The sequence below is a fragment of the Vulpes vulpes genome, chromosome 5, assembly GCF_048418805.1.
Source record: "Vulpes vulpes isolate BD-2025 chromosome 5, VulVul3, whole genome shotgun sequence".
Taxonomy (NCBI): Eukaryota; Metazoa; Chordata; class Mammalia; order Carnivora; family Canidae; genus Vulpes; species Vulpes vulpes.
Genome location: NC_132784.1, coordinates 68,761,483 through 68,788,600, shown reverse-complemented (window position 1 = coordinate 68,788,600; position 27,118 = coordinate 68,761,483). Strand labels below are relative to the sequence as shown.

Sequence of the window (27,118 nt, the reverse complement as noted above, 5' to 3'; positions counted from 1 at the left end):
GCTGATGGTCACTCAGATGAGGGCAGGGGACTGCTGTGTGGGACTGTGGACATTGCTGCTGAGTATCTGCTGCATGAAGCACTGGCCTGGCAGTGGCCAAGGAGGTGAGCCTGGTTACAAAGTACTTGGTTCTTGGCTTCGAGAAGCTTCTTCAGTGTTAGGGAAACAAAAAAGTAAATAGTTCCCTCTGGGTTGGTTAGATTATCTGCTTCCCTGATCATAAGCAGAGAGGCGTCCTGTGCTCCCCCAAGACACATAAAGGCACGTGCTACTGTGCTGGGCTCTGTCCATGTTTACTGAGATACATTCCTGTTGTTTGTTGGGTGGTTTTCCACCTTCTTCTGGAAAGTATGGACAACCTCCCAGACAAGGGGCCAAGCTCTGACCTTGCCTTGATCATGTCTAGTCTTTTCTTTTTTTTTTTCCTATACTCACCAGGACTCTTGGTTGCTGGTGACAGAAAGTCAGCTCTGCCAGGCTTGAGCAAAACGTGGAATGTTCTGGCTCCCTTGAGAGAGAAGACCATGCACGGTCTGCATCAGTCAGCTTAGGTAAAGCTGCAGTAACAAAACAGGTCCCTAATCTTAATAAACCACAAAGATTTATTTCTCATGCCACATGTCTGTCATGTACCCCAGGGGCTTCCTGGGAGGCCCAGGCTGACAGAGCAATCATCATCTCATATTTTGACCACCATGCCCCTGGGCAAAGATCAATGCTGGGGCCAAGGGACAGGCTCACACTGGGGACTGAATGCTCCAAACATCCAAGAAGTTATATAAGTCACTTCTCAAAACTCATTGACCCAGACTAGTTTTAAGGATATCCAGCCGAGGCAAGGTCACCTCCTGCAGCATCAAGCCCTCAGAACATCTCAGAAAATGCCAGTTGGGTCCTGTGTGTGTCATGGTCCCTTAATACTAATGATGGGGTCCAGGAGAATCCCACATGATGCCTGGAACAGCCTGCGGCACAGCTGTGCTTGTGGTGATCAGGGTGCCAGGCCTCTAGAGAGGTAGCTCCTCCAGGATGCCCATGTGGTGAAGGGAGCAGTCCTTTCCCCGGGGAAGGGATGCAGGCACCCAGACTCAGTGTGAGCACCATACCTTGGGTGGCTGTTTTCCTGGCTGTCAGTGCAACCTTGCAAACCATTAAATGCATTACTACATCCTTCTGAACTTTTTTGGCTAAAAACAACGTAAACGACATTGTCTTAAACTGAAAAAGAAATGTATTTGGTGTGTGTAACTGAACAGTCAGGCATAGCTGTGGATTGTGTGCCGGGCTTCAGACCATGTCACCAGGGCAGTTGGTCAGTTCCTCCCTGCCAGCTGCTCCACTGTCCTTGGTGTGACTCATTCTCAGGCAGCGTCTCCCCCACAGTGGCCTCAAAAGTAGAAATAGCAGCAGTAAGAGTAGGATCCATTGTCCCCGCCAGGGTCACATGCCCCGCCCCTGTGCCAGGCACCTGCTGTGGTCAAAGGACAGCCTAGCCTGCCAGGCTCCCTTGCCAAACACTGGAGTCCGGGGGTGGGCTGTGGGGATGGGGAAGGGCTGGGCTTAGAAAGGACTGACCCCAAAGAATAAGGGAGGCACAGCCCAGGAGAAGGGGAATGTCTTCTGCACAGGGACTGTGAAAGGTGTGGCTGGTCGGTAATTTCGATGCAAATGAAAGATGAAGAGTGATAGTGCAGGATGGAGAGTGGAGGCAGATATGGGGGCTCTGAGGGCTCTTGTTAGGACCCTCTGAAGGACACGTGGATTTCTGACCACACCCAAGAGCCTGGAGTGGGCTGTGTTGGGTGTGTAAGTGACCAAGTCAGCCAACTGCAGTCTTCGAATGTGTGTGTCCACATCTGAATAACAGAATGACAGACAGTTGCCCAGGACCTGCTGACAGTCATGGGGTCTGTGCCCCTTGCCTCCACTCAGAGCCCCAGGTCTGTCCTTTTGTTCAGTATTGAGATGGGCACAGGAAACCCCCCAGTGTCTGCACTTGACAGTAGCTGGGGTTTCAAGACCAACCTCACTTAACCACAATCCTGCAGGTCTGAGACATTCTGGGAGGTTTGTGACAGCAGCACAGGAACCTCAGCCCCCAGCTTGGCATGTGATGCCTCCTTTCCTGCTCCCGGTGCTGGGCAAGTGCCGGGCAGACCCAGAGGCAAATGGTGGGGAAGAGGTGCAGCATCCCCCCACCATGCAGTGTCCCACATAAGGCCTGCTGGGCTGGGTGCAGCAGTGTGCATCATTGGCTCTGCTGCAGCAGAGGCCTAGATGCCCCTGCTCCTAGTTATAAAGTAAGGAGTGTCAGGGGCTGTAGCCGCTGCTGGTTGAACAGAGGCCCAGAGGCCAGTGACCTGGGAAGTTGACTTGGCGGTGGAGGTTCCAGCTGAGGCCAAGATGCCTCTCTGAAAAGCCCTGTGTCTTGCTGTCATCCACCCACAGGGATGCTCGCCTCGCCTCAAATGCATGCTTCTCCCCTTTGCCCAGTCCAAAGTGTTCTATCTGTGATTCACATTTGCATCAGTGAGTCCTGGGAAGCAGTCAGCCCAGGCAGCCAGCAGCCCCTGGCTCCCTGCACAATGACAGCAGGTCCCAGGCTGCCAACAAAGGCCAACCCTGGTGGTGACATGAGGTGTACACGGTGACAGAAGGGAAGCGTCCTGAGAGCAATCTAGCCTACCTTCTCTCTCCCCAGGTCAGAAACTGAAAACAGGAGCAAGATAGCCACTTACCACGAGTTCTGTGTGAAGACAAAATAAGGTGGAAAACTTCATTTTGATGAAGTGAAGAGATGACTTAGCAGAGCTCCTGTGATGATAATAATGATCGGGTGGTGATGGTGATGATGATGACAGTGATGATGATGATGATGATGAGGGAGGTGGTGACAGCGATGATGGTGATGAGGGAGGTGGTGATGATGGTGATGAGGGAGGTAGTGATAGTGATGATGGTGATGAGGACAATGATGGCAGTGATGGTGATGAGGGAGGTAATGGTGATGATTATGGGAAAGCAAGATCTGAGAGAGTAAAAGAAACAATAAGAACAGGGTCACGGATGAATGGCAATAGCTTTATGCGTGTGGCGGAAGCCAGTTATTCCTGTCATCAGCCCATACTGAAAACAGCAATGATGGTGGACAGACAGCCAAGCCTGCTGATGTCAGTTCTCCAATCCCCCACAGCCCCCTAGTTAATGCCCCCCTGAGACCCATGCAGACAGTCACATACACAGGTTCCTGCTGTGCCTCCCATGATTGGTTTCTTGAGTTGTTTCTCCTTCCTTGTTTCCACATACTTTACATTCTACGATAATAAAACCAAAAGCCAACCCGGACTTGGGGCTTCACCTCAGCATCTTCATGTCTTGGCAGCACCTGATGGTGTAGCCCCTTCGGGCCTCTTTGTTCCAAGATATTGGACTCTACGTAATCATTTTGTCTCTCGTCGGAATGTGCCATGCAGCAGATGGTGGTGGTGATGGTGGTGATGGTGATGATGAAGTGATGAAGTTGATGGTAGTGATGATGGAGGTAATGGTGGTGATGGTGGTGATGACGGTGATGGTGGCAATGGTGATGATGGCAGCAACAGTGATGACTATGGTGATGACGATGGTAATGACCCTGATGGTGGCAATGATGTCTCCCTCAGTACCTCTTCACTGATCTTTGGGGCCATATCCAAAGCAGAAGTATGACTGTGTCCAGGAGCCAGAGGACAGGAAAGACATTTGCAGTGGGAGGTTTTCATCAAGCAGGTCTCATTTCTATGGGTCTCCTTTCTCTAATAAGATAATTGAGGTAGCAGAAGAGAATCTATTATTCTCAATGTTCTTACTGAACCAAAATAAAAACTTGGTAAATTTTATGTCAGTCTACATTCGTCCCTCTTTTGTTTAAGATTTTATTGGTCCATGTAATCCCAAAGTCTAGGAACCACTGGCTAACTGACCTAGGCTAGAAATGGCTCCCTTTCTGAAATGTTTCTTCTAAAAAACACATGCACATACACACACACACACACACACACACACACACACATTTGCTGCACACTCTCTCTGCTGCTGGAACCCACAACCTCTGACTTTAGCCAAAGGCCTACACCAGTCATCTCTCAGTGCCCAACACTTCCCTAGACGACCAGCATAGAGCTGCCTACATAGGGCTTAAGCAAGCAAGGTAATTATGAGTAATAATAGCAGCTTACAGAGAGTCCCCATGGTTGTTCAGTGGCTTTGTGAGCTACCCTGCTTAACACAATGAGGTTCAAATCCTACATATCCCTTCAGGGCCTGGCACATATGGGGCTCCCACACAGATGTCACAGGGCTGAGCTGGCCAGATGTGTTGCCTGGCCCATGTACTTCCTCCAGTCATCTGATTGCTGGTGCCCTTAGCCTAGACCACAGAAGGTCCGTGTCCTCATGCTCTGTCTTCACCCCATCCTCAGGATTATGAGCCCCTGATGGCAGAGCTAAGGCCCCACACTCTGTGAGTCTCCTAGTCCCTGCATGTGAGGCACAGGACCTGTCTCCCCTGTAGGCTTAATAAATGACTCAGATTGCGCATATGCATGCTACAGAAGCCAAAGAGGAGGGGAGGAAGACACAAAACATCTGGGCACATTTCATCCAGGTGCCAAACACAGAAGAGGTACATGCAGCTTAGCTGGACCAGTGCCCAGCCCAGCAAGGGTCCCATGTACTCAAGCTACTCTGATGGTGTGCAGTTTGCTTTCTTTGCTAATTACACAATAGGTCACTTAGATGAGGTGGACAAGCACTTGGAGTGGGTATCTACCAGGGGTTAGGTATGGGTGGGGGGTGGGGGGATAGAGAGAAAGGCCAGTCCCCACCCTTGAGCACTGTAGAGAGCAAGGGGACTTGGACCACCTCCAGGGGTCAGTTAGTGTGTCTGGTGGTCTGTACCTGAGCCTGGGGCCCCCATTTACCAGCCGAGAGACTCATCCTGACCTTGCCATTAGTGAACATGTGACTTTGCCTTGGCAGCTTTACCATCTCCATCCATAAAATGGCTGCAGTCCCATCTCCTTTGCTGGGCTGCTGTGACCAGTGAATGGCTGAGCCCAGATGACCAGACCGAAGTGCAGGGAAAGGACTCCAAAAATTGTCAGTGATGATGCAGCAAGGACACATAAAGCAGAGACAGAGGGGCCAACTCCATGGGGAGGACCCCCAAGGTCCTGAGCAGTATTTGAAAGGTGGCCTACAAAGCAGAGCATGCCCCATCAGCGGGGGGCATGAGGGTCCAGGAAGTGAATATAGGAATGGCACTTGGAACAGGACCTGGTATACAGCAGGTACTCAGTGTTGGCGACGACAAAGATGATAATGATGTTGCTGTTCATGGAATCGTATATTTTGTGTTGTTGGAGCCTCAGGGTTAGTGATGGGAAAGGGGTGGAAAGGCAGGTGGGAGTCAAGTCCCAGAGGACCTGGCCTGCACATTGGTTAAGACAGTGTTAGCTGCTGTACCAAGTAAGTCCTTCTCGTGTAGCATGATGTGATAGACGTCTAATTGTTGCTCACTTCAACAGTTCAACATACGGAGACCCAGGCATCTTGTGGGGACCCTAGAGGAGTCTACCATCCTTTAGGGCCCAGCAGTCCTAACTCTGAGCTGGGCAAAGTGGCAAGAGAGGGTAGAGAGGCACAAGAGACACCCCACCACCACCACCCCATCCTTGTAATGAAATATGCCATTCCATTGCTCACATTCAATTGGTGGAAAGTGGTCATGTGGCCCTACCAGGATGCAAGGGCCGCTGGGAAATGTAGTCCTGGACTGGACATCTGCTCCTCCCATCCCCCAAAGGCAACTCCATTCTGTACAGAAAATGAGCCTGCGTGTTTGCTGAACCACCTGCCTCCTGCGTAAAAGGAGCCAAGTGATGCTACCTGAACTTCCTCAGTACGCTTACGTGCACTCATTTTTTAACTGAAGGTATATGTTTGGGATTTGAATACGTGTGCTGGTTCAGCTTAGAATGTGGATTGGCCACAGAGAGGGTTACAGAAGTTATCGTGAGATTTTAAGCTGTTTTCCTGAGGTCGGTCCCATAATTCCTCTGTGTTTTTTTCCCAGGGCTTAGGAAGGAGGTTGTGCAGCAGATTTTATTTGTGGGGGAAATATCTGAACAGCAAATCACTGAGCCGCCAAATCTTGTTTTTGTGTGGTGGAGGGTTTTCTCCATCCCGCCTTGAGCTATGCGTTAAATCTAATGACAGCGCTCATACCACGTCCCCCGAAGTTTATGTCGAAACCTGCTGAGTAAGAAAAGCAAGCAGAGGACTTAATGAGGAATGTGAATCACGGTTGTGGTTTTGTTTGTTTGTTTTTTAGGAAAGAACATCTATCACCAGAAAAGTAACAATAAGCATTCTCTTCCCAAAAGGCAGTCACCCTCGGATCTGCTGGAAGACCCAGCAGCACTTGAGAAAACCATGCTGGCGGGCTCCGTGAGCCCAAGGCGCACTGTTATTCCAGCTTAAACCACAAGGCAGAGTATTGACTCTGCAAAAGCCGGCCTTGGGGTTCATATGGGTTCCTCCAATTTTGCAAAGTCAGGTCCCAGAACGAGGCCTTCACTTCCTCCCAGATCTTTCCACAGGAGAGCCGGTCTCGGCGCTTCATAAGTCAGATAAATGAAAGGCCCAGCTGGCCTGATTTCTGCGTCCAGGGACTGTGACTTTTCTAAACCGTGTTTCTCTTCCCTTTCTGTGCAGAAACTCGTGCAGACCGCAGCAAGAAACTCTTCAGGCACTACACGGTCGGTTCCTATGACAGCTTCGATGCTACCAGGTAAGATGTGGCTCTTTCTCTGCCAGGCCCACTCTGGTCAAAGATGCTCACCTGTGTCATGAAAGCGCTGGACCAGCTTGCATGGGGCACTCGGACCCCCTTGGCTTTTTCCCTTAGTGGGTCTGCTGTACATGGGCTGCATTGAAGCCACTGTCTTCTGGAGAACCTCCCCAAGATGCGGTCTCGGTGCTGCCCGAGGTTTGGGGTCGGGGCTGGGTGCACCTGTGGGGTGGCCCAGAGGAGGAGAGGGCTGCCTAACCAGGAGGAGGAAGACTAAGCATTACGTGGGGATCAGCACAGATGTCAGAGATGACAGGCACTGGCCACCAGGAATCTTTAGGATGCCATCGCTCTGGGCTTCCACCTGAGATACATTTCCACTTCTTTCTGCCTCTGAGTTGAGGTTTTTGTACAAGAAAGACTCATCCCCCTTGAACAGTGTGGCCCCAAGCAGGCAGAGCCTTGGAGCCTGGCAGGTTTGCTTTCTGACGTCTGTTAAAAGGCCGGTTGGGGGCAGTGTTTGGTTCATGCAGAGAGCCGTGTACCTTTGGTGATGCAACACAGGGCACAGGTTCGAACTTCCCCACAGAAACAATACAGGCACGAGATGTCCATGGGTGTCTGTGTGCCTCTTCCCTGTAACTCTGGGGGAGGCCAAGGCAGGCTGGGGTCCTGCCAGGTGAGCCTCACCGACAGCCACTGCCCTGCTGTCACTTCTGCTTCTCTGGCTCTCACTGTCCCCAAGCACCATGTCTCTCTACCCCTCATTCCTGTCACAAACACCAGACTCTCTACACTGGGGGCCAGGAGGGTGTGGAGAAAAAAATCCTGTCCCCCGACCCAGACAGAGGGCTTTTCGTGGACGGTGGCCTCAATGAGAGTTAGCATGTGACACAGAGAAAGTGGGGGATCCAGGCTGTGTGACCCGACAGGCCATCCTTGGGACCCCCTCAGAAAAGCCCACCAAACCATCTCTGGGTGGTGGGCAGAGTCTGGACACCCTGCCCTGGGCCTTGTCCCACACCCTGGGGCCCCCAGTGGGTCTGTGATGAGCAGCATAGACTATGATCCTATGAGGGATCAAACCTGCTTTCATCTGTTTCTGTTTTACTGGGTTAAAATTCACATAATCTAACTGCCATTTCCAAACATATGCTGTGGCCTTAGTACATTCACAGTATCATGCAACCACCACCCCATCTAGTTCCAGAACATTTCCATCCCCCCAAAAGGGAGCACCTAGCCATGACCCCCCCTGCCCACAGCACTAGCCCCCACCGACCTACTCTCTGGGAGTTTCATGTAAAGGGAGGCAGGCATTCATTGTGTGACCTTTCCTGTGGGGCTACCCTGCTTAGAATAACGTCCACAAGATTCATCCATGTTTAGAGGGATCAGTACATCCTTCTTTCTAAACTTCTTCATTGTGATAAAATACACATAATGTAAAATTTATGATCTCAATAATTTTTAAATGCACAGCTCAGAAGCATTAGGTGTATTCACGTTGTTGTGTGGACATCCCTCCATCCATCTCTAGGAATTTCTATCTTCTCAGACTGAATCTCTGCCCCAAGAGACACTGACCCCATCCCTCCCCCAGCCCTGTGCCCACCGTCCATTCTCTGTCCCCAGGAGACACCCCGTCCCTCCCCCGGCCCTGTGACCACCGTCCACTCTCTGTTATCCCCAGGAGACACTGACCCTGTCCCTCCCCTAACCCTGTGACCACCGTCCACTCTCTGTCCCCAGGAGACACTGACTCCATCCCTCCCCTAACCCTGTGACCACCGTCCACTCTCTGTCCCCAGAAGACACTGACCCCATCCCTCCCCCAGCCCTGTGACCACCGTCCACTCTCTGTCCCCAGGGGACACTGACCCCGTCCCTCCCCCCTGTGACCACTCTCTACCCTTTCTGAACTCCAGGACCTTATAGGAGTAGAATCATACAGAATTTGTATTTTTTTTTTTTTATGGCTGACATATTTCACTCCATGTAGCGTCTTCCAGGCCCATCCGTGTTGTAGCAGGTGTCAGAATGTCCTGCTTTTTTGAGGCCAAAGAATATTCCATTGTGCATGTGCACCATATTTTGCTTGCCATTCCTCTGTGGTTGGGCATCTGGGTTGCTTCCACCTTTTGGCTCTTGTGAATGGTGCCGCTGTGGACGTTCTCACACAAGTATTTGTTTGAACACCTGTTTCCAGTTCTTTGGGGCTCGCATCTAGCAGTGGAATTGCAGATAGGACCTGGTTTTCATGCTGACCTGTCCCAACCACCTTTCCGTCATAAACAAAATGTATTAGGACAAGAATCCCACACCCAGCAGAGGAACTGGGTCATCCCCCTCCTAAGGGGCTTGGCCAACTTTCCAGATCTTGCTAATGTTGCCTACTTGTTGACCTTGAATGTTCAAGTTGCAGTCCTGGCCTGGCCACCAGCACAGCCCAGGGAGAGAATGCTCCAGGCTGGTGACTTCCAGGGAGCTACGCCTGACCCCGGCTTCTCCTGAGGAGTCTCTCTTTGGGTCAGATGAATTGTTTCTGCCGCAGCAAGAGACTGCCTGTTGAAATGGACCCTGGACATATGGTCACAGCCCATGTGCCTGTAATGCTTTGTGAAAGAGGGTGCCTGAAGCTCCAAGAAAGGCCTAGAGCTGTCGCCATGGTTATGTGGAGGGCCATCCAGCCCAGGAGTGCGGCTTTGGGGAAGAGCCTGTGACAGCCACAACTTGCCTGCAGGCAGTGGCTTCTGCAGGGCCCGGTCCCCCCAAGGCCTGTTGCTGGCAGAGAACCACCAAGGGGCCACCCCTGATGCATATGTGTGCATGAAGTTGCATATGCACAAACTCTCAGCATTTGAAACAGGCGGCGTCCCCACAGAGGAACCATCAAAGGACCTGAGTTGGCTGAGTCTGGAAGAGAAGACTCTGGGGCCAGGCTGGCTGGGTAGCATGTCACGTGGCTGAGAACAGGACTGGAATGCACCAGGGACACATACTACCTGCCACGTGGCCAACAGCAGGTGTGCAGAACCGTCGTAGCTGTTCAGAGGTAGAACAGAGCAGTGTCAAGAGGTGATGAGCCCCCCACCATTGCAGGGAGTCAAGCAGGGTAGGTATTCTCTTGCCAGAATGTCATAGAAGGTTAGACCAGGTGACTGTGAGATCCCTGCCAGCTATGCCTCCCTGTTCTTGGGTGCCCAGATAAAGACTTTTGTCTTACATGTTACTGTCCGAGGTCTGGAACCATAGAGAAGAAGGACATCCAGCCACACCCGGGCCACCTGGTGGCTTCTGAGCAAATGATGAAAGCTGTGCCCTTGACCATGTTTCAGGAGTCCGCCCCCACTCTCCCAGGGAGGGGGCATCAGACCCACTGTGGGCTCAGTTGCCCAGAAAGACACACGAATAATCATCGTGCCATTTATTAACCTCCTGCCGCGTGTCCGCGCCTTTCCTCGATCACGGCTGCTGCTGCCCACCCTCCAGTAACCTTGGAAGTCAGTGGGTAACACTTCACAGAGAACACTGAAGTGCAGGAAGGAAGGTCACATCAGGACCTGGCCCTGGGCCGCACGGGTTCCTGCGCCTGGAATCCGGGACCCTTGCCCACAGCCCCGTCCGTCCCACGGTGGAGATGTTACTGCCCAAAGCTGACCACAGACCTGGCCTGGGCTTGAGAGAAATTGGCAGACACGGAACCATCATTTGATGAAGTGTGTGGGGCAGATGGAATGATGATAGCACCTGGGTTATCAGGTCTGGACATTTCCACACGGGCAGTAGGGGTTAGTGTAGGGGGGGCCAGTGCCTCCCAGAACTGACCCCTTCCAGACTGCACACTTGGCAGGGGCGAGGGAGCTCGTGGCTCCCACTGGCCATCCCAGCCCCAGCGGCAGCATGCGTAGCTCTCCAGCAGGTGCTGGGGTGAGGCCGGGCCCTGGCTAAACGGGCAGAAGGCATCTGAGGGGCGTACGTGTCACTGGGCAGGCCAGCCAGCAGTTCATTAGCGCTCTTCCAAATTCCGTCAGACACGGCCTGGTGAGCCACAGAGATCTGGGTGGTGCGCCAGCACCCGGGCCAATTACCCACCGTAGGCGGCGGGGCGACGGTCTGGGCAGGCAGTCACGGCTGAGGCCGCCCCGTTGCAGATGCAGATGTAATTGAAGAAAAATGCAGTAGGAAGCGAGACTCAACGTAGACGGTTTCTGAATCAGTCAGGAGGTGGCTCTCCCCTCTTCACCCCCTCTTTTGAGCTTAAGGGTCGTCTGACAAAAACACCCCCATCCATTGTTGAATGTGTACAGTTACTCTGACCAGTTCTCTCCTGAGGATTCCCTTCCACTCCCCCTATTGCACACAGCGGAAGTGTCTAGAAATGCAGGCACATGATCAAGATCAGAAAGCAGAGAACCTGGGACCATTTCTACACAGGACCTTACAGATATTTCAATCTTGTTTTTAAAAACACTTCTCAATACAGAGTTTGGGATTCTCAGGTTCCCATTCATTTTAAATCAGATCTCCAGCCTCATTAGCATGGGGCACCCAGGAGAAGTCTACGTGAGAGAGGAAAAGGAGACCTTAGGCCCTCACTGTAGGCTGAATGTACCCCATCCGTCTATCCACTCATCCAGCCATCCAGTTACCTATCCATTCATCCATCAGCCAGCCATTCAGTCATCTACTGACTCATTCATCCAACCAACTATCTATCCATTTAACCATCTGCCCAACCATCCATCTACCCATCCACCCATCCATATGTACCCATCCATCTGCCCATGCACCCATCCATTCCTCTTGTCTGTCTAACCAATATTCATCAAAAGCCAAATATTCAGGGACCTAAGGATAAAAGGTAAATAAGATGAGCACAGTCTCTGACCTCATGTAGATTAAAACTTAAATGGTGAAAATAGGGAAGTTTGTACATAAATAAACTAGGGAATCCCACAGAGTGGTTAATGCTATGCACCAAATCAACAGTTTCACCATGTAGTCTCTTGGGCAGGTTGGAGCCAGCTAGCTTTATATAAGGGGCCAAGGGAAGTTTCTGTGACAAAGTGACTTTTGATTTGAAACCTGGCAGTTGGTGAGAAACAGCCGTCTTCAGAAAGCCCAGCATGTACAAAGGTCCTGAGGTGAAAAGAGAAGCTGCCATACAGAAACAGCAGTGGCCTGGAAGGGAGTAGAAAGGACGATGCCACAGAAGGACTTTTGCTCTGTGGAAGACGAGTGGATTTCTTCCCACTCACACCACGGGGATGCTAGATGGCTTTATGCAAAAGAGTGACATGATCCAGGTAACTTTGCAGGAGTTAAACAGACAGAAGGAAGAACGGAGACCAGTTGTGAGACCATTGCTGTCTTCCTGGCCAGACGATGGTGATGGTGGCCAGATGATGGTGATGGTGGCGGCTCGGGCCAGTGGAGGGTTAGGGATAGACAGGTGGATGGCTTCCAGGTGCAAGGTGTAGCAAGAAGGGCCAGGACCCGCCAGAGTGAGGAGGACTCTCCACCTTCTTTGGGGTCTTACAGGGAGGAGCACCACAGGTGCGTGGGCACTGGACCTGCTCCCTGTTGTCAGCAAATCCCTCGTGGAACCTCTCCCTACACATTCAAAGCTGCACTTGCAGCTTCGGACCTGCCTGGCAGGGCTGCGTTCAGAAGCACCACGCGGGGAAAGCATCTAAGAATGTGATGGGCTGTCATTCCTCTTCCTTAGTGAGACCAGTTGAATGAGAAGGGTGGCAAATCGTGCCTGCTCTCCAGGCGAACGTCCACTAGCCATAGCTGCATGCTTTCATGGCTTTCTGACCTCATCATCCAATTTTATGCGTTTTTTTAAATTGGCGATTGGAAATATAGACACACCAATAAAAAATTCAAAATGTGCAGGTGCAGCATCAGAGCAGGTCCCCCTCTCATCCTTACCTCTCCCAGCCCCCACTCCTCCCCAGAGAAAACCCCCACTGCTGGTTTCCTGAGGATCTCCCCAGAGACAGACTCTGAATATGGAACTATATGTGCACATTATCTGAAGCCTTGTGAAGCCCTTGAAAAAAAATTTTGTTTTGGTTCTTTCATCTGACTTTCCAGCTAACATGCTGCGTGACCTTGGACAACTCGCTGTCCCTCTCTGTGCGCCATTCCCTGATCCCTAGCCCTGTTTGCAAAGTAGAGATCATACTTCCAGCTCAGGCCACATCCGCGGTGGTGTTCCTGACAGGATGAATGGGGAAATGTATGCTTGGTGCTTGCAGCTTAGAGGCATGCGCTATATAAATCCAGAGGGATGCTGAATTGTGGACAGCGTGTGTGGGTAGCTGGCTTTCCTTTGAAACCCTAACTTTGTGTTCCAGAAGACTGCCTCAGTGTGTAGGTAGTAAGAACTGAATGACAAGAAACACTGATTTCCCCCACTCTCCCTCCATCATTATTTTATATTTCTATGTTTTTTATTATTCCTTAGACTTAAAAGAGAGGCATCAATCCCCAAAGTATGTTCACTTGCTGGAGTCACAAGGAAGCATACTCTGTTTTTTTTTTTTTCCTCTCTGTTAATTTATGGCTAGGCCTAGTGATGAATAATGAAGCTCTCAAGGCAGCTCCTTTGGGATAGGGAATGAGGCAGTTTTGTGATATCTTCCTCCCCCCCCCCCCCATATCTGTATTTTTATTTTTTTTCAAGTATATATCAATTTGTAACTTTCTTGAGACCAAGAAGCAGAGGGGTGAATCTCTGGGCACAGGCAACATAAGAAGTCACCACGACAGCTCTTCCAGCTGGCTCTCCCAGCGGGACCATATGCACGCATATGGCAGCTGGAGCCAGGTCTCCAGCGGGATGAGTCACGGCCCCAGAGAGTGCATCCCAATGGTTTCCCTAAAAAATGTTTTCCTCTGCCATCACCATCGTGATAAACAGCCCATCCGGTGCCCAAGTGGGAGACCTGGGTCTGCTCCCCTCCCACATGACCCATCACAAGGGTCCAGGACTCCTGCCCCTCTGCTCACCCTCTGCCGATCCTCTTGCTGCTTCCTGACATCAGCCCTCAGCGAAGTATCCACTTCCCCTGACTGCCCCAGGGCACCTGCCCCTCCTCCATTCTCAGGGTAAGAGTTTTCTTCCTTCCACAAATTTTGAGACAGATACAACATCCATTACAGAGTAAAATAAGTTATTAATCTAACCAATGACACGGGGCTAGGAATGGAAAGAAACCTCATTTCCCACCCCTACCCAGCCTCCTCTATGCAACTCCGCTCGGTGGAGGGACCATCTTTTACTTGTCTTGCTTCATTTGCCTGAGGATTACCTTCCTACCTCTGTGATTACCCCTTATGTCTCTTTTTTTCTTTTTTTTTTTTTATTGAGATATAATTAACATATGACATTATATTAGTTTCTGGTATAGAACATAATGATTTGATATTTGTACAAATTGCAAAATGATCACCATGAGAAGTCTAGTTAACATTTGTCACCTCACATTGTTACAATTTTTGTCTTGTGATGAGAACTGTTCAGATGTGGTATCCCAGCAACTTTAAAATATACGACACAGGATTTTTAACCGTGGGCACCATGCTGTCCATTACATCCCTGGGATTTATTTATCTTATACCTGAGAGCTTATACCTCTTGACACCTTCACCTATTTTATCCACTCCCTCATCCCCGCCTCCTGGCAACCACCAATCTTTGTATCTACGTTCTCTATATTTATGGGTTTTTTTTCTCTTGTTTATTTATTCTGCTTTCTTCTACATTTAAGTGAAATCATACAGTATTTGTCATTCTCTACCTGACTTATTTCACTTAATAGAATGCTTTTGAAGTTTATTCATGTTGCTGTAAATGGTGAGATTTTATTTCGTTTTATGACTGAATCATATTCCATTGTATATGTATAACACTTCTTCTTTATCCATTCATCTGTCAGTGGGCACCTAGGTTGTTTCCATATCTTGGCTGTTGTCAATAATGCTGCATCGAACATTGGGTGCAGATATCTTTTTGAGTTAGTGTTTTCATTTATCTTTGGTTAATGCCAGGAGTACCATTGTTGTATCCTGTGGTAGCTCTATTTTTAGTTTCTTGAGGAGCCTCCATTCTGTTTTCTATAGTAGCTCTACATTCCCACCAGCAGTGCCGATCCCAATTTCTTCATGTCCTTACCAATAGTAGTTATCTTGTGTTCTCGACAATAGCCATTCTAACTAGTTATCTTGTTAGAAGTACCTCTAGCTAGATTATCTATTGTTAAATTAGTTAGATCATCTTTTATGTATTTTGACAGTAGCCATCCAGACTCATTCAGGTGTGAGGTAGTATCTTTTGATTTGTTTTGCTTTGTTCTTCTGATGGTTACCTCCCTAACACTTTATTTCTAAATTTAACAGAAAGCATCATTAATTCTTTGCTGTGAAAGTCTTCTAGGGTCTGTCTATAGTTGGTTTCAAAAGTTAAAAACCAGTGGAAAGCATTAATCTTGATACTATAAATGTTTATATCATTTCCAAGTATAAGGCTAGGACTGCAGTTCCTCTTTATAAACCCATGAAAAGGAGCTTTCTAATAACCAGAACCCATTGGATTTTTTTATTCTTCTACTCCATCAGTTGTTCAAAGTAATGCCACAGTTTAGCTTAATATTAAGATCATGATTGTCGCATGAAGTTCTTATTTTTTTCCTAGAGTTTCTGATTGCCTTTCTTTTTTTCTTGTGGAAGAGAAATTATTTCTTTAGTATGCTACTAAATATCTTCCTGTTTCTTCTATATCACTGGAACGCATCTCATTCTTACTGGAGCTCTCTGTCCTCCCATTTGGATGCCATCCCCCAGTTCCCAGTGTATAATTATCATTCTGAGATTTAGCTTCATTGAACTACTTGGTAATTGAGGTATTTCTTTAGCCTTGTTCTACTAGGATACATACTCAAGTAACAACCTCAGTAAAAGGTACCTAGAATGTCAACTTCCATGTCTGAAAGGCTCTGGTTTTGAAATGTGCTCAGTGTTGTAGAATTCTAGATTCAAAATAGTTTTCCTTCTAATCTATGAAGGCACTGCTTCATTGTCATCTTGCTTCTGCTCATTCTGGTGAGAGGTTATGATGCTGTCGGATACTCACTGCATGTAGGTGATCCTTTGTTTACCTTTCCAAAACTTTGTAAGAACTTCATTGTATCTACTTTTCTTGAATATTCTGAAATGTCATGATGATGGGTCTGGGTATAAGTCTCTTCTTTATTCATTGTGTTCACTATCCCAGGGGCTCCTTCAAAGTGAAGCAGCTTTGGCTTTAAGAATATGCTTTTATTATTCCCTTGAAAACACCCTCACTTCCTGTCTCAGTTCCATCTTTCTAGATTTCCTATCAGCCCATGTGAGTTCATCCCACCTGCCCCCATTCTTTCTTATGTTCTCTGTCTTTTTGCCTTTTTGCTCTGTATTCTGGGAGATTCACTCAAATTTCAACCTGTGTAAGTTATTATTTTGACAATCACATCATTATGTTCAAAGAGCCTTTCCTTTCAATGATGGGTAAGTTTCTAAAGCTGAGAAGTGGTTTCTGGATATCTTTGGTCATAAGCAGGCAGCTGTGAATGGGCAGTTCTCTGCAAAGAGCTGCTCTCAAAGCAAAGTCCAAGCTGATTGCATGTTCCTTCAGGTCAAAGGCCAAAACGAGAGAAGCCCAGAGTCATGTTCCTGCCCCATTTATTCCAGAAACTCAATATCAGACTGATGCAGGTTCTTATTCAAATCACAGGACAAGTTGTAGGATCCAAATTGAAACTTGAGGGGTTCGGGTGTTCTTGTTTTGTGGTGAGTACGCACAGATGACCAGGTGATGAAACAATGGTGAGAGAAACAGCTCCTAGGGATGCCAGGGCCAGTTTTGAGTGGAGAAAATGGAGAATGCTGACTGGTGGAGTAATGGGTGAGGGGGATGCAGACAAGATCATTCACTCTGCCCCTGGTGTCATCTGAAAATCAAGATCTGTGATTCAGCCTCCATCATGGAGCATTGAGAATCAGGTTTAATAGATGATTTTGCAGACTCCTGGCACTTTGAGAATCAGGTTTAATAGATGATTTTGCAGACTCCTGGCACTTTGTGGGTATACCCTGGTTCTGAGCCCCTCAGGACACAGGGGCAGCTGGCTTGGCTGGGTCAAGGGAGGGCTCCTCCTTCTCCAGGGCTCGGTCAATGAGACAGTAAGTGTACTCTGGCTTCACCACAACCATTGTTCCCCAGCACTTTCATGGTGTGAAGCAATTGACTAGGGGGCTTTGGACCTTGCTGGTGTCCCCACCCTGGAGTTAGAGCACATTCCTATAACTGGAGGTCAGCTTAGACCCAATGAAACCACAGGGAGTTTCACAGATGGGAGTAGTCTCCTGGGGATCTAGCTCAAAACCCCTGCATAGGGAGCCCTAGATCTTCTGGGTTGGAGAAGGGGCTCTTTACTGGAGCTGCTGAGCCTAGCTAGTGGAGGCACCCCAGGACCACCTGGCTCTACGGCAGAAGCTGAAATTCTCAAAGGGCACTCACTCTCATTTCACCCTTTTTGGTGGGACTAGGCAGGAGACCCTGGTGCTTTTCTTTTTTCGGACCCAATGGCCCCTTCTTTGAGGCTGGGAGCAAAGTCCCTCACTACAAGGGAGGATCCTGGCTCAGAGCGCCCTCAGACCACATTTAGTACATGCCCAGGTGGCGACTGGGTGTGTGGGTTGCTGGGAGTGCAGGCGGATGGGTGGGGATGGCAATGAAGCAGCAGAGGAGCACAAGGAGGCTGGCATTCCAGGCACACTCCAGGTTGGGACCAGCCGAGCCCCTGCACAGCCCTCAGACTGACTCGTACCCCACCAGGAGAGTGCCGGCATCACCAGAGCTGCACATGGGTCTGCTGGCTCCCCAAATGCCCTAGCCACGTGCAGCCAAAGGACAGGGTTTACACGGCTCCATGAAACTTTCCATGATGCTACCTGCCAAAAGCAACCTCTGCCTTCATGCCCCCAACTCTGTGTCTGCCCTCCCTCGTACCCTTGCTTATCTCCAACTTGGCTCGTAGCCTTTGCCAGGGTCCACAGTGTGAATATTCCCACCATGGCTGATTTCAAGTTGCCAGCAGGAGCCACTGCATGCAGAGCCAGGAGGAGATGACCTGAGCCAGCCCCAGCCCCCTCCTCCTGCTTTCTCCCAACCCCACAGCACTGGCTCAGTCTACATGGGGCCAGTCCTCAAATATGTAATTAGGTGTACTAATCTGAAGTCCTCAGGACCAGCTTTGAGCCTGATGAGGCCCAAGCCTGTGAGCTCAGATGCCAGGGGCCTTGTCCCAGTTCTGACATGAGCCACCTGCATGGGCCTCAGTTTCCCCACCTATAAAATGGCTATATCATCCCCAAGGTCTCCTGTGTTTACAGAATTATATACGTTCTGCTTAAAACCACCAAAACCACCAGCCTATGCTCACCTGTGAATGAACATACTTTCAAAAAAACTGTAGACCCTGAAATTCAGAGTTTAGGCTCAGGATCCCAACTGAGTGCCATGCCAAGGGGGTACTGTTTCAGGAGAATATGAGGAGGTCAGTTCTGGAAGTGTTCCCGAGGTTGCTAGTGGACTCTCAGGAGATGCTTATGCTGATTCCCCACCTCTGGCCAAAGACATGGTCTTCTGAGCCCTCCTCCTCCTCCTCCTTCTTCTGAAAGCAGGAAGGCCTTTGGTGCCTGACTTGGGAGAAGCCAGAGGGAGAGGCAAGCAGATCCCCCAACTCAATGTTGCCTGGTTCAAGAGGGGCGGACCCTTCCACCCCTTACTTCCTATGTCTGTCTCCTCCAGGGTAGAACAGAGCTGACTCTGACTTATCTCCTCTTCCTTGGCAACTGTCATGGACTTGGCAAGTGCTCAAGCCTCAGAGAATACATGGTTGGGGAGTCATGGGTGAGGGGAATGGATAGAGGATGGATAGATAGATGGATGGGTGGATGGGTGGTTGTTTGAGTGAACGGGTAGATAAGTGAGTGGATGGATGGATGGATGGATGGATGGATGGATGGGTGGATGGATACGTAGATGGGTGGATGGGTGGTTGAGTGAATGAATAGGTAGGTGAGTGGGTGGATAGATGGGTGGATGATGGGAGGAAGGGAGGGAAGGGTAAGGAAGGGTAAGGCAGGCCAGGACTCTGACCTCCTCATGTGGATCATAGGCATTTCCAAAGCAGACACAGCCAGGTATTAGATGTCAGCCAGCAGCCTCTCCTGGCAGCCAGTCAGTCCCAAGTGCCATGAGCTCCCTTTGCCCTTCCTCTTCATTACACCTTCCCCCATCACTGCAGCCAAGGCCATAGGCAGAAGCTCCCATATTTCTCACCTGGACTGGGCTCAGCCCTCTGACTCATCTCTCGGCTGCCAGTGGCTTCATCTCTACATCATCTACAGTCCTCCCAACCGAGTGACATTTCTGAAATACGAATTTCTTGTGCTCACCACCTGCCCTGGGCACAGAACAATCTAGGCCTTTGTACATGGTGTACAAGTCTCCCTTCACTCCCACCTTCTGGGTCCAGGCCCCAGTGTTTGCCTGTCACTGTGACCACACTCTCATGCCCCTGCCCATGTTGGGTCATTTGCTAGCACACTGTGTCCCTGCATTCACCCCTGCCCCAGCCCCTGTCCTATGCCAGGTGCCCCCAGGCCCGCACCAGGCTTACCAGGGCACCAATGCAGGAGCACTCAAGAAGAAAGCAGTTCATGAACACAGGGTCTTGAGAGGCACCCCTGTACCCACAGCCCAGCCCCACAGCGAAATCTCACAGCAAGAGCCAGGCTGGAGGAAGAGCCCTGGACGGGAAGTCGGGAGGCCTGTCTAGGGCGCTGCTCTGGTTCCACCTGTGTCACCCTGTGAGCGGGCATGGACTGGGACCATGGTAGAGAGCAGGCCACGATGCCCCAGAGAGCTTCCCGGGTCTGGGCTCTGGTGCTGCTGGCTCCTCTGGCTTTGAGATGTGGGCAACCTCACGGCCTTGACCTCAGGCTCCTCATCCATGTACTGGGCGCCGAGGCAGTGCCCCTGTTTGGGGGTGCCGTGATCGCCGCACACAAAGCACCCATCAGGGCCCCGCACACAGTAGGTCTGCAGCAGCAGCTCTCTCCTTCTTCCTGGCTCTCACCCTTGGACTCCACATCACAGCGGTTGATGTGGGCCATCTCTCGAGTCCTCCCTCCCCTGACTAGTCCCTGTGGCACCTGGGCACCCTCTGCTTGAGCTCCTGCCCCCGCAGGTGGCCAACACACTGAGCATCTACTGCATGCACAGCACTTTGCAGGGGCTCTTACTTCTGGACCTCATACCTCCTGTGAGATGACTGTTGTCTCCATTCAGAGATGGGGAAACTGAGGCCTGGTACGTCATCGTACTCCATGACCCGTTCCACATGTTCTTCTCAGCCCTACGAGCAGGGGAGTATTCATGACCTCCACTTAACAGAAGAAAAAGCTATACGGAGAGGGGAGGGTTGAGATTTGAACCCAGGCCAGGTGCTCTCAGCCTCTGTCTTACTGGGGTTCAAGGGACTCTCCTGATTTTGAAGCGTATTCTGACCACGTTTTACGTGAGGGCCTGTTCTTATTTTGCATCTTCAAGAATTATCCTTCTGGGGAGTGCTTGTTTAAGAGGTGTGAGGTCTCCTCCTGGGGTGGGAATAATGTTCCAGAACTAGGTAGACAGGGTAGTAGCACAACGCTATGAATGCACTAAATGCCACTGAAGCGTTCACTTGAAAATGGTTAATTTTACGTATGTCAATTGCAACTCAGGTTCTTAAAAAAGGAAATAACACACCTTTCCCTAAAGGTCTATTTGGTCTGAGAAGCAGGCCACAGGCAGCTGGGGGCAGCGGCACAGGGCAGGGGGACAGGGACAGAAGGGAAGGCCAGGCGCCCATAGGTCGGCACAGACGTGGCCCATCTGGGGCTTCAGGGAGGTGCAGCTTAGAGAAACCTGCGCCTGCACTCCCTGCCACCCTGGGAGGTGGTCACGGCAGCTCCAGGACCCCTGGGTGCACTGCTGGGTGGCTGCCAGCCAGCACGCGGGCCTCTGCCCCTCGTGGTATGTGCTGACTCCAGCCCAAATCCACTACTCAAGGTCAAGGTGGAGGTTGGCGCGGCGGCCAGAAGCCTGGCATGGCAGATGGTGCCATCATGTCCCCAGGTTCCTGGCCTGCAGTTGGCCCGCGGAGGAGGGATGAACAGGGGCCCGGAGACGAGCTGGGGTGGGCAGAGCTCTGTTCTGGAGCAGGGCCCAGAGGCCGGGGAAGTGAGCTCCAGAGGTTGGCGGCGGGCTTGTGTAGCCGGGATCCTGCTGGAGGTCGGCAGCCTTTCTCACCCCGTGCTTTAAAAGTGTGGCTTCTTTCTGTGCATGAATCTCTTTTCAAATTTTTTTTTGCCAAATGTCCAGGCCTCTTGTGTAGGAAGGCGGGGATCCCCTGGCAGCACCACCTCGGGGCATGGCTAGGATCAAGGACAGGCGTGCGAGTTGCATACTGAGAAAGGGCTGGGCTCTTTGGCTTCCACTTTCCACACAGTGTCACCACTCATGAAATGCACACATGCCTTACCTCTTCCTACCTCTTCCCATCCGAGCATTTAGAGCTGCTTGGTCTTGATGGGGACATGTGGCCTCCTGGAAGGACCGTGTGGAGGCACTCTCCGTGCACTGGGGGTTGGGACGTGCCTGTCTCCTGCCCCAGTCTACACCTCCCAGGAAGGGGACCGTATGACGTAATGAGTAAGACTGTCTCAGAAAACCAGGGCGCGGGTCTTTGACCACATGTGGCTTCAGGCTCCTGGACTTGCCACATTTCAGGGGTGATGGGTAAATACCCTGGGAGAGGGGGCGTGGGTACCAAGAAGGAGGAGCAGGGACACGACTTCACGGGTCTCTTCTCAAGCATTCATTCAGAAACTATGTGTCAAGTGTTGGAAGATTCTGCTGTGAGTGATTGGCATGTCTGGTAGGCTCCCAAAGATGCCCTGGAACCCGTGAGCATCAGCTTTTATGGTAAAAAAAAAAAAAAAAAAATAATGGGGAAACCTTTGCAGACATGATTAAGTTACATATCTCAGGATAGGGAGATTATCTTGGCTCAACCAGGTGGGCCCTCCGTACCAGCCCAGCTGTCCTTACAAGAGAGAGGCAAAGGGGGGGGAGTGGGGGGCGGTGGTGGTCGTGGAGGCAGAGAAGGCGGAGGAGTACCCGTGCCCCAGAGGCCAGGAGAGGCCGGGAGGAGCCTCCCCAGGGCCCCTGGAGGGAGTGCCTGCCATTGCTTTGATTTGGGTCCAGGGACAACGGGTATCGGATTTCTGGCCCTGGGACAGTGAGAAAATCATTCTGTTGTCTGGAGCCGCCCTGTGTGTGGTTGTTCACGCCGGCCGCCCCCCCACCCGCCAACCCACCCCTGCAGCACACATGCGTGGATGAGCAGGAAAACACACCACGGATGGAGGGTGACAGGTGACCGTTTCGATGGCAGATGCAGAAACGTGGGGGCAGACCGGTGGGGAGGGCAGGATGCTGCGTCGAGTGGACCCCACTAAGGTTCACCAAAGGTGGGGAGCTAAGGCATGATGTAGGGGCACTGGGGTGGAGGGTCAGGACCAAGCCTGAGGCCGCCTCGTTCCCTCATCTTCTGACACCCGGCCTCGCCCCCTCTGTTGTGTCTGCCTGGAATTCTGTGTTCTCACCTGTGCTGCGACCCCCGACCCCTGACCCTTAGGCCAGGTGAGGCTGCCAAGCCCCTGGACTGACCCCACCTTTGGGCAAAGGCACGTCCTCCCATCTTTCCGAGACTTGAGAGCTCTCCTTTTCTCCTTCCTCCTCCACCCTCCACCTCTCCAGACCAATGCCCCCGTGCCGGACAAGGGCTCCTCGCTTCCTCCTGCCCACCTCTTGCCCTCTCCTCCCACTGTCAGGGGCTTTCTAGAAAACTGTTGGTGCCCATGTGACCATCCTGAGACCTTCAGAGAACGCAGCAGTGTGTGAAGTACATCTCCCACCATCCTGCTGCCCAGAAGCGGCCTCTCCTGGGGCCGGCTGTGCCCGCCAGCCCTCTTGCAATGCCCTGGTGACCTTTCCTGTGAATGTGAGGCCACAGTGGACACCCCACACCACCCACCCCACAAGTGTGGTCCTGCCTCCCCACTTGCCACATGGTGTCCAGGCCCCATCAGCATATGGGGATGACCTCCTCCTCCCTCCTTCCTTTTCCCCGGATACCTCAGCCATCCCCTGACACCTCGCCGTGCCCTTGAGGGCATCCTACCATCGGCTGGGGGCCTGCAGCCATAGTTGCTGGGCCAAATGCTCTCACCCATTCATTCGCCCTTGGGGGGGTTTGGGCTCACACCGTCCCAAGGTCGTTGAGCTATTTCCCGTTTCTGCCACACGGAAAAGTGACCGCACCCCACTACCCTCCGCCGCCCGTGGGGCATTGTTGCCATATCCAGGAGCACGCCCTATACGGGTCAGCCCAACCATGCCCAGAATCTGTTTTTATAAATCAGGGTGATGTTGGGCCGCCAGCACCGGCACCCTGCAGCCAGCAGAGCCCTGCGTGCACAGGACACCGAGAGGGGGTTCTGTAGGAAATCCAAGAACCCGGAGACACACACCAAGGAAGGATGGGTTTTCTTAAGGGGCACGGGTCTGCTCTTCCTGTCCCCACCCTGGGTCATGGTGTTAGGGACCACTTCTTAAGCCAAAAAAGGTCTATACTGGCAGGGATAGAAGGATCCCGGAAACCCCTTCACTGCTCCCAGGTAATGACTGCATCTCCCGGGAGAGGTCGGTGGGGCCGCAGTGGAGCCTGACACATCATAGCCTGGCCTGGCTGCCGGCAGGTGCGGCCCCAGCACGGTCACGGGATGGACGTGCAGTGTGAGCCCCTCTGGGCCCTCGTGGAGATAACTCCCCAGGGTCCGAATTTCATCTTTATCTGATTAGTTTCTGCCCCGAGAATCTGACGGACTCTAACCTTGCAAGATGAGGCTCCTGCCAGCCCTGCTGGATTTGTCAGCGTCGCGCGTTGGATTTGAGCCGGGCCTTACACACAGTGTGCCCTGACTCCTCCACGGCGAACTGGGGAGGCAGAGAAACGCCTCCACACCGAAGTTTTTTACTTGGGGCTTTCAGGGATCAAAGTCTGCCGAGAGGGGAGGCCGCCAGCATGAGGGTGCCCGCAGGGCATAGGCTGAGCCCCTGGCATCTCCAGGAGAGAAAAACCAAAATGCCCCTGAGCAGCTGACACCACCGCCCGGTTCCCTTCCACTCGGGGCACCTGCGGGCGGAGCCCCAGCCTGTCGGTGGGAGTTGCGCGGGGTCTTGTTATTGACCAGGCTTTGTTCCTCCACACCCCGGAGAGCGCACGAACATTCCCGCCGCCGTACCTGTCTGCTCGGCCCTCGGTACCCATGCCAACGGGGGCCTCCGCCCTCAGCAGCGCCACCGGGGCAGTGCCTGGGATGTGATGAGTCACCCCCTCATCAGCGAGGTTTGATGAAGACACCCCCAGCCTGCATTACAAGCCTGGTTTGTCGCTGTCTCACAGGGGGCTGGGCGGGATGGAGGGACTTAGGTGGTGTGGTCGCCGAATAACAGTCCCCCTGGGAGATGCCCACATCCGAATCCCAGGATATGAACAGGATGCATGCCCAAGGGGATTTAGGTTTGCACAGGGGACCTTGCAGGGAATCAGCTGACCTCAAGATTGTAAAATGCTCCTAGCACATTGGGTGGGCCCAACAGGATCACAAGGGCCCTCGTTAGGATGAAGGAAGGTTGGGAGCAGGGGAAGGGAAGACGTGATAAAGGACCAGGGGTCAGAGTGATGGAGGAGGGACCATGAGCCAAGGAATGCAGGCCGGCCCCGGAAACCTGGAAGGGCAAGGAACAGGTGCTCCCCCTTCACACCCAGGGCCTCCCTACAACAGCCTGAGTTAGCCCGAGAGGCTACAACCCTTGGTGCACAGCGGGAGCAAGTACACCGTGGAAGCCACCAGGCTCATATTCAGTTGCTGCCACAGCAAAAGCCAATACAGGGCATTTGTGAGCTTTACATGTGCTGAGACTTGGGGACATGAGAACAGACGCTGGGACAGGCAGTTTTCATCAGGGTCAGCCTTGAGTGCATCACCCCCCCCCCCCCGTGCCCTTCCCCCAGGGTTGGGAGTGATAGCCCACTCCCCAGATGGAGAAGCTAAGGAGGGTAAGGGTTTGCTGCCATCAGAGCAGCCCAGAGCCCATTGCATGTCCAGGACACAGAGGGCAGCGCTGGCCCCCTGAGACTGAACCCACATGGCGCCAGGAGCAAGGTCTCCCTTGGCCAGCTTGAGGTCAGGGTGATGTCCCGCCTGCCCTTTGCTCAGGCAGGTGCCCCTCCTCCTGGCTGCCCTGCTGGGAGAGTCGGCCACAACAGGCCATGGTGCTGGCCACCCCGGGAACCTCTCACGGCCCCGGTCTGTGAGACATTCTCTGTGGACAGGGCCCCCCACACCTGCACAGAGGTTTGTGCAGACGGAGCTCCGGCCCTCAGCGTTACAACAGTGTCTAATGAGTGCCCAGGGTGCCCTGCATGTGACCACACTGGGCAGCCTGGACAACGCAGATATGTCCCTTCCTGACCCTGGAGGCCTTGGGGGAGGGTCCTTCCCGTGTCCCTGGGCTGTGGCCACGTCCCTCCAGCTTCTGCCTCTGGCTTTTCATCATATTTTCTCCTCTTCTCTCTCTCCTCTTTTGTCTCTTGTAAGGACACCTATCATTGGATTTAGGGCCCCCTCCCCAGATCCAGGGTGACCTGTCCTCAATCCTTCCCTTAACTACATCTAAAAGACCTATTTCCAAAGAAATTACATTCCACGTTCAGAGTGGACATGCATCTGGGGGAAGGCTGTCCAGCCATGGCTCCCCGACGCGTGTCTTCATTCAGGCACCAGAGCACCCAGGGCTGAGACCGGCCAACTGCTCCCGCTCATGCTTCCAGCCTCTTCACCTGCAGGCCTCAAGCTAAGGCCTAAACCACAAGGCTCTGGTGCAGGGTGGTGGGGTGTGGCCTGCCGGGCACACCCTGGTCCCTGTGGATGCAGAAATGGATCTCCTGCACATTGTCAGGCAGAGGTCAGTGCCTGCAGGAGGGGTACCTGGGGCACCTGCTCTGATACACACAAGGCAGCAGGGTGGGGTGGCAAGCAGCGGTGGACCTGATACCCGCCACCTGACTCTGGGGCCAGGCCTGGGCTCTGACAGGGGTCTCACCAAGGTCACCAGCAGAAGAAATCTGTTTGCCCACCAGGGGCCAGCACCACTCCAGGCAGCAGCAGGGGTGCATGGCCAGTAGGACAGACAGCACCCTGCCCTCCCAAGGCTCCAGTTCCAGTGGTGGGGGGAGGGCGGGGGGGTGCTCCAGGGACGTGTGGAAAAACAAGGACATCATCTCAGTTGCTCGTTGATGCTCTGGGATGAACAGAACCAGCTCATGGCCTGGGTCAGGTGGCTGGAACAGGTGGGGAGGCGGTATCCCATCCAAACTCCCTCTTTGCTCCAGGAATAAGGCTCTGTCCCGCTTCTCCCCAAGCACAAGGGTTGTTAGATGAGTTTGTGCAAAGACAGGAGGTGGGCCTCAGGCTCCAAGTGTGGTTGGGCATGTAGGAGCTGCTCCGGGCTGTGTGCATTTCAAAAGTGGGCGCTGAGGCCCAGGAGGAGCCCCAAGTCCTCCCTCCATGAGCAAGGGACAGGCGTGGCTCCTCGAAGGCAAAGGCAGGACTCTGCAGCCAAGCACCTCAACTGGACTCCCAGCTGTGCCCTGTGTCAGCTGTGTGACCTTAGCTAGACACCAAACCTCCCCGAGCTCACCTGTAAAGTAGGGAAGAAGACAGTGCCTCCCTCCTAAGTTTGTTATGTGAGACACAGGATGGCTGTGGGCTTCACACGGCGCCTGGCGTGTTGTGAACATGGGACCATGGTGTGATCTACGCTCGCGCTGATCAGTGTGTGCCTGCACCTGCTGCTGGACTGCCACGGCGTTCTTCTCAGTAATGGGACGTTGCTCAGACATCGTAAGATCCTCAGGCTGATGAGAGTCAGCGTTTGGGCATTTGGGGGAAAACTGGAGAGTAAATGGGGAACAGAAGCCAGGCTGGTTATCTGAAGACAGGAAGGGAAGGAGGGAGGAAAACAAATACAGATGTAGCCTGGCCTTGTAGGCAGGC

General features: G+C 52.2%; 1 protein-coding gene across 12 annotated transcripts in view; it reads left to right on the top strand.

The window, feature by feature from the left end:
• Positions 1 to 27,118, top strand: part of SHANK2 (SH3 and multiple ankyrin repeat domains 2) — a 510,304-nt gene that overhangs the window by 317,873 nt on the left and 165,313 nt on the right. For all 12 annotated transcript variants that reach the window (XM_072758681.1, XM_072758678.1, XM_072758674.1 and 9 more), the window contains one exon: positions 6,757 to 6,832. In XM_072758681.1, coding sequence (XP_072614782.1) covers positions 6,757 to 6,832 — 76 coding nt within the window. The remainder of the gene's footprint in view (positions 1 to 6,756; positions 6,833 to 27,118) is intronic.